This window comes from Equus caballus, chromosome X, assembly GCF_041296265.1.
Source record: "Equus caballus isolate H_3958 breed thoroughbred chromosome X, TB-T2T, whole genome shotgun sequence".
NCBI classification, from domain to species: Eukaryota; Metazoa; Chordata; class Mammalia; order Perissodactyla; family Equidae; genus Equus; species Equus caballus.
In genome coordinates, this window is record NC_091715.1 from 105,750,649 (window position 1) to 105,758,066 (window position 7,418).

Here is a 7,418-nt window from a genome sequence, read left to right on the forward strand (position 1 = left end):
ATTGAGGAGGTAAAATTGCTAGGACTTAGTAGCCCCTCAATCCCCCCCCCCCCCCCCGCCACATGCACACACTCATCTCCAAGGCTCGACTGAGGCTGCACCTCTCACCACCCCCCCAACCCCCAGCCTTAATCCCAACTTTCAAGCTGCCCTTTGGGGGTCTTTTTGCTCCCTTTCCAAGCAGTCTTTGAAGTTTAACCAAATCTGATTTCACAAGTTGACAGCCCTGTGCTGATTCCCCGGCCCTACATCCCCATGAAGACAGAGCTATCAACTGACCTCAGGTAGAGCAATGAACTGGCCTTGAGCTGATCTCTGACCCTCTGCCCATGGCTTCACAACACGAGCAGAGTTCAGTTAAGAAATCAGCACAGTTCCAGGAAAAAGGCAAGCATCATCTAGTTTATTTTTCTCCTGATTCATCTCATGCCAATACAGACCCCAAAGGATAGCAGGCAAAATGGAGGGAGGTACCCAAAGCAAGCTGATTCTCCCCATGCCCCCTTCTCTTCCTGAAAGGCCCATCAGAAAGGCATCCCACCTTTGCTTGGATCTGGTGTCGGTAACCCTAGAGGTGGAGCCAGAAATCTGGGTTTCTATGGGGAGACAGGACTATGTGACCACCTGGAAGGCTGGGGAGTCAAAGAGCCCTGAAGAATGACAGTTTCCCTCTACATGGGCATGCTCTGTCCTGATCTGCTTCCTGGGGGTTTCAGAAAGCAGGTCTTCCTTCCCCTAGAACTTCTAGGACCCTCCCACTGTCAACACAACAGCAGCCCAAACAATGAGATGCCAGAGGCTTGGGCTCACAGGCCAGTTGGGTACAGCCAGGGTGAGCTGGTGACTCAAGGACCCAACTTTCAATCCAGAGAGCTGTGCCTAGAGATTCGTGGCTAATCGATGCCCTGGAGCCTTGCCAGGCATACTGAACCCCAATCAGACTCTGAAGGGCTCAGTTTGGACAGGTCAGGGGTAGAGAAGGATGATGAGCTGTGGCCCTGTGTGGTGCTGATCCTGGTACCCTCACACACTCTTCTGGCCCCTTTTCATCTGCCTCCTCTTTCTCCTCCTCTTCTTTGTCCTCCTCCTCTTCCTCTTCCTCTTCCTCCTCTTCACTGTGTGAGTCCTCATACAGATTGATGGTTGCCTGGACAGGGAAGTTCTGCAGTAAAATCTCCCCATCACTGTACAGGTAGTCAAAGGAGCGGGATTTAGGCCAGAAGAGCCTGTGGACAGAGAAGAAACATGGCCCCTAACTTAGAGAAGTCTCATGTGTGTAGAGGGGTCAGTAGAGTCAAGAAGGTAGCCATCCCCTAAACCCCTTCTCCTCCCTGCAGTAATGGGGTGAGAGGGAAGGGAAGAAAGAGAGTTTTGTAACAGAACCTTCTGAATTGTTACAAAATGGCCCCAGGCACAAAGGTAATATTTGGTGAGCCTGCAGCTGTGGGGAGCCCCAGCGCCAGCATCCTTCAATTCTGACCCTGATCCAACTCCCACCTCAGAAGGCCTCTAGTCAAGAATTCTCTAGCTCCGTGTCCTTCATCTCCTGCTAAGGCTTCCTTCACTGACCTGCCCACAGGGGCTCATTCTTAGGGGTCATTGACAATGCCTCCAGGGAAGGCAACCTTGGCCAAGTCTCTTAACCTTTCCGGGCTTCAGTTTCCTGGTCTATGGAATAGTGATTGTAGCAGTGCCTCCCTCCTCCTGCTTCACAGGGCTGCTGTGAGGACTTAAAGAGTGAAAGGATCTATGTCAAGTTCTAAGGTTGATGCCCGAAGCTTACCTGACGGGGTGATGAAACTCGGAGTCAGCCTTGGTGACCTCAGCACCTATTGCTCCACCAGCGGCCTGTCCAAAGCAAAAGCTAGCATGTGGCTCAAAGTACATGGCCAGATAACTGCTTCTTGCGTATCAGGGGTCAGAAACCTACAGGGAAGATGATCTAGAAGAGACCTTAGACATCTCTGGGGCCCAGCCCCTGCCCCCCAATCAAGGGGGTCTGTCCTGGTTTTGGTTGAAAAACAAGTGGACAGAGCCCTGGGGGTTGTTTGCTTTTCTGTCCCTGTTCTAACACCTGTTTGGAGACTGTCCAGGGCATAGATTTCTACTAGAGCAGCGAGGATTCAGGGGTGGGGGTGGGGGTGGGGGCAGAGCATGGGGGCTAGGTGCCAGGGACCAGGATCTAGCACCAGCTCTCCCACAGACTAGCCGTGGGGCCTGCCCAGAGGCCTCCCCGACTCTGGGCCTAAGTCCCTTCATCTTTCAAATTGCCACAGAAACCTTAGTCTCCCTTCCTCCTAGAGCTGTTGGAATCAAATGTGAGCAGGCTGTCAAGATGCTTTCCCAGATCTACAGGCCTGAACTGAGGTCAGGGGCTCTCTGGGAAGGGACCTGGTCTGTGTGAATGCACATGGCTGTGTGTGTGTGAACATGTATAACAGGGGCTCAAACTCACCAAATCCACAAGTTTCCTCACCTGCCTTGGAGGGTCACGTGTAGAGGACAGCCAGGGCCTCCAAAGACAAGCTCCTCTGGGACAAAGAGGAGAGATCAATCAGTGGAGGAAGAAGGGACTGGAACATGGACTCCCTGAGATAACAAAAGAGGCCTCCAGAAAACTTGGCTCAGATGCCATCTACTCCAGAAAGCCTTTCCTAAGGACCCTGAGCCCAGTCAGGACAGATGCCCCTCCTCTCTGCTTCAACAATGTTATCGTTGCTCTTATCGCACTGTTTTGTGACTGTTTACCTGCCTTTGAGCTTCTTAAGGGCAGATTTATGTTTGATCATATCTGAATCCCCAACACCTAGCACAATGCCTGGTACACAGTAGGCATTTCAGTAAATGTTTGTCAAATGTTCAATTTTTGGAGGAATGAAGGAGCATTGTATGAAAAATATCTTGCCCCCTACCTTCTGCTCCAAGAAGTAGAGCTCAGAGTCCTACCATCTTCCTGAGGTGAGGAAAGGGGCCGGAAATATTCCTGGGCCCCCTGCTTCCCCACTAGACTTCCAGAGGTAGGAAAAAAGCAAAGGGAAATCTTAAGGTGTGGTCAAGAACGAGACAGTCCCCCAGTCAAAGGCCTCTTGGGATGCCGGCCCTCTTTCTCCCCCTCTGCAGCCTAGGTCCTGTTAAAGCTCCGTGTCATGGCGATCCACCCTGTGCCCCTCAGTGGACTGAGCAACTTGGCCAGGAGGGCCTGGCTGCTCAGCTTTCGGCTTTGGCAATGCCCACTGTTCCCAAGTCCCCTCTAGCCACCCAGAGGGATTAGTGAGGTGAAAAGCCAGTCCAGCCTGAGATGTGGAGGGGGCACTCTCTGAGGCTGCGAGGCCTTTGCCTTTCCCCTTCACAGAGAACTGAGGCACCCTGGACATCTCCTTTTCCTTCCTCTCCCAGGAACCCCACTAAGCCTGAATTCAGGTTGCCAAAGGGCAGGCTCCACTTACCTTCGGCTTCCATCTACTTCTTGTCCAGAGGAGAGAAGGAGCGATGGGTTTAACAGGCCAGGGAGGGCCAGGGGGGCCTGTGCTAAGGCCGGAGCCAGGGCTAGGGCCAGGGCTGGGACAGGGGCAGCAGCAGTTGGAGCAGCAGGATCCATCCTTAGGGTGTCAAGGCCAGGCAGGCTGTGGGGGCTCCTATTTCTCAGAACCTCCTGCACGCTTTTGGCCTTTCCTGGGAGACCCTTTAATAAGGCCTGCCTGGACTCATCAATTATTCAGGGACATGCAGGGGTGGGGGCCTTGGGACGAGGCTAAAGATTTAGGAAAGGGGCTCAGGGAGGGAGAGCTGGGTTCCCGGGTGTGAAATCTCTCCCAGTTGAATAAACAGAGAGTCAGTGGGGGGTGAGGGGTTTTCTTTACCTCCAAGTCAGAAAGGAAAACACAGAAGGGACAAATCGCACACCATTTGTGCAAATTCCCCAGGCAGTAGCAACGCCGGAGGAGGGAAAGGCGGGAAGCTCATTAGCACCCGAAACCACAGAAAGTTGTCAGGCACACAGGGCTGGATAGACTGGCCTTTAGCAAAGCCGGTTCCCAGCAAAAAGGGACAGTTGGCCCGGCTAAGGAGCATAAGGGACTCGCACGTTATTGCAGTTCAAACCCCAAATAGATTTTGCCAGGTGAACTTGATACAGGGTGACTGCCAGTAAGCATACCACCTGGGCTAGGAAAGAAGGAGGTTCTGGGTGGAGCAGTTTCCAGTTGCCCGTGGGGGAAACATCAAGTGGTCTATTTCCACTCCCTCCCCTTTAGTGGTTGGTTCATTTGCAAAAGGGCCTGAATCCTCTCTCCAGCCTCAGCAGTCAGTGGTCCAGCAAAGGAGTGCAGGCAGCATTTCCAGGGCTTCCAGGTCACATTCCAAATCTCCGAGCTCAGCTTCCAGTCCAGGAGCCGGGGTGCTGGGGGCAGGCAGAGTTCTGCCCAGCTGCTAAGCCGTTGAAGGACCGACCATGCCTGGCCCCAGGGCCTCAGTTCCCTCACATGTGAGAGGAGGGTGCAGCCCAGCAGTCCCAAAGGGCACTGCCAGCCTGAACGCTCTGTGACGGGAGCCAGGTAAATGGGTACTGACCCCGGGCAAGCCCAGCGGCTCAAGCACAGTCCTTGGCCTCAGCCATTCTTCTGGGACTTTGCCAAAAAGCTGCCAATTACAACTACTGACAGGCTCCTTATGCCTTAGAGATCCCGAAAATACTCCCCTTGACCTCGGTGTCCAGCACTAGCATGGATTTAGCTCCTTAGATATTCGTCACAGCCAGGTTTGTAACCATCAAAAATCGGAAACAACCTCAATGTTCGATAGGGAACCAGTTACAGTAATTAGGGGAAGTCCTTACAACCGAATACTAAGCAGGCACTCACAATCATGTTTTAGGAAATATAATTATCAACACAGAAAGTGAAAAAAATCAGATGCTGAAATGGTATGAAGAATGGATTCAAGGACTCCTCTTTTTTCTGTTCACCTACCCCTTACGTCTACCCTACTTTCAATTCCAGTGCCACTGTGTTCTTTGTAGCAAAAGAAAATTGGAAATAAACTAAATGGCTCACTTTAGAAAGCTGGTTAAATAAATCATTGAACAGTTAGACAATTTCATATTAAAATTGGCTTGGTAGAAGATTCCAGAAAAGTTAATATATTGAAGAGTGAAGAAAAAGAAGCCTCTACAGTATAACTTAGAAGATGATCTCATTTTGGTAAGAAAAAAAAGTGTAGAATATGCAATATGCAGGAAAAAAAGACTGGTTAGAAGAAAGGAGAATGTTATGGGAGTTCTGGGAATAAGATTATGGAAATTATGGTAGAATTTTACTTTCTTCTTTATGCTTTTCTGAATTTTCGAAGAAATTCCACAAGACCTGATACTATTTGGGTAATAAACAGTAAAGACACATAAAAGTAAAAAGGAAGAAATGCTTACATGTGAAGGAGAGAAAACTCGGGGAAATGATGGCCATTTTCAAACTTCTGAGAATTAGACTGTCCTGAGATTACACTTGTTCTGTGTGACTTCAAAAGGAGGTCTGAGGTCCATGGATGGAAGCTACACGGAGACACATTTTGGCTCCATCAAGGGAAAATTTTCTAACAGCCCAGCCACCACCTAACCCAGGGGCCTGACACTGTCCCGGCCCTCAGTAAACAGAGGTTTATTATATGTGGTAAAATGAGAGCCGTGGAATGTGCTGCCATGGACTGGGCCAAGCTCTCTGTCCCTGAACTGTGTAAGTGCAGGCTGCATCCCGGAGAGGGCAATCTTGGCGGGGTGGGGCAAGGAGGGCTGCTACGAGCCCGAGTTTCCAGCCGGCTCTGAGAGTTCTTGGTAAATTTACCTCCAGAAGATGAGAATTTGCTTGTACTGCATCACTAGCTCAAATGAGGAGTGAGGCTGAGAGAAGGAGGCAGGCTGAGGAGACTGGGCTAGAAGGAGATGGCTTATGAAGCTGACTTGTCACACGCTGGGATCTTTTTGACCTCTAGGTGGCCATAGTCTCTGAAAATAGGCAGGAGGGAAGAGGGAAAGAGAGAAGAGGTAGACTTTCCTCCTGAGCCCAGAGCTCATGCCCAACCAGACCAACTACTCTGTCTTGCTACCTAAGAATGGCCTCAGCCTCATTCAGCTTGTGGGAGATGAGGCCACTGGCCCCTCTCGTTGTCCTCTCCCCAGCCTGAAGGATTTGAGGCCTGCAAGTGTTGCTGGGCAGAAGTGGGAACCTGGCTGTTCTCCTTTGCACTCAGCACAGAACAGGAGTAAAGTGGCCAGCAGGGTGGCAGGAAAGGTCTGGAACAACCAAACTGAAGAACTTCCTGTCAGGGGAATTCTGATCTTACCTCTGTTTCCCCTAGTAGCCCTATAGTGCTTCTGAGTTTTGTCAGTGTTTGCTTTGCCAGACCCTTCTGAGAGGGCTTGGTGCCTCCTCAGGGCCAGCCACTGCTGGGCATTGCCTGACAAGGGAATTCTCTAGAAAGAGGAGAGTGCTGCAGGTACTGCCTCAAGGTGTTTACAGCTTAGGGTGGGAGACCAGACCTGCACAGGGGAAGACGAACTCAGTCAACCTCAGCTGGGTCCCGGTAGCCCTCAGCCACCCTTGAGTTGTTCCCTTGTCAAATCCTCTACTCCAGCCTCCACATTTTCCTGGGCCACATTCCAAACTTCCTTCAGCTCCGTACCATGTTCCTGCCTCGCCCCTCTCCCTGCACGGAACAACCTCTCCTCCCACTTCCCTGAGAAAGCAGAGGCCTTCAAGCGTGAATTACCTCAGTGCCCTACCCCACCCCCCAAAATTGGCCTGCCTCTCCAACTTCCTTCCCCTCGAGCCCTCCCTTCTCAGGGGACAAGGTGCCCCTCTCGTTAAAGGCTAATCCCTTCATCTGGGCCTTGGCCTCATCTACCCTCCCTCCCTGGGGCCCTTCCTTCAGACATTATGCCCCTTCTCTTCAGGAAAAGTCAGCTTCTTTATACCAGCTCTTTCCCTGCTATAAAATGCCTGCTTCTGTTATCCCCAAAAAAGGGCCCTCCCTCCCCAGATGTGTTCTCTTGCTCCCCTAACTTGCTCTCTCTCTCAATCTCTTTCTCTCTCTCCCCGTCCCTCTTTCCCTCTCTCTTTTCTTTCCTTCACTCTCAAATTTGTCGAAAGTAGAGTATACACTCTGGACTTCCACTTTTCCAAACTTCCCATTCACACTTCAAACCACTGCAATTTGGCCCCAGCCCCACCCTTCTAGTGAAAGGGCACTAGCAAAAGTCGCCAATGACCTCCTAATTGCCAAATTCAGTGATCTCTTTGAACTCTGGGTGGCAAAAGACACTGTTGGTCAAGTCCTCATTTCTTTTTTTTTTTTTCTTTTTTTTGGAGGAAGATTAGCCCTCAGCTAACTACTGCCAGTCCTCCTCTTTTTGCTGAGGAAGCCTGGCT

The 7,418-nt window shown here is 51.1% G+C and overlaps 1 protein-coding gene across 1 annotated transcript; it reads right to left on the reverse strand.

Annotated features, from left to right (window-relative positions):
- Positions 1-380: 380 nt before the first annotated feature.
- RIPPLY1 (ripply transcriptional repressor 1) lies at positions 381-5,937 on the reverse strand. Its single transcript, XM_014729115.3, has 4 exons — positions 3,447-5,937; positions 2,477-2,531; positions 1,784-1,848; positions 381-1,226 (listed from the first exon to the last, which is right to left on the reverse strand). The coding sequence occupies exons 1-4, from the start codon at positions 3,596-3,598 to the stop codon at positions 953-955; spliced, it is 546 nt and encodes a 181-aa protein (XP_014584601.1). The 5' UTR covers positions 3,599-5,937; the 3' UTR covers positions 381-952.
- Between the last annotated feature and the right edge of the window lie 1,481 nt (positions 5,938-7,418).

Excerpts from the sequence above, each read along its gene's own strand:
- RIPPLY1 (XM_014729115.3), bottom strand. The coding sequence starts at position 3,598 with ATGGATCCTGCTGCTCCAACTGCTGCTGCCCCTGTCCCAGCCCTGGCC. Across the intron at positions 2,532-3,446 it reads GAAGTAGATGGAAGCCGAAG|AGGAGCTTGTCTTTGGAGGC; the intron begins GTAAGTGGAGCC and ends TCTTTGTCCCAG. Across the intron at positions 1,227-1,783 it reads GAGTTTCATCACCCCGTCAG|GCTCTTCTGGCCTAAATCCC; the intron begins GTAAGCTTCGGG and ends CTCTGTCCACAG.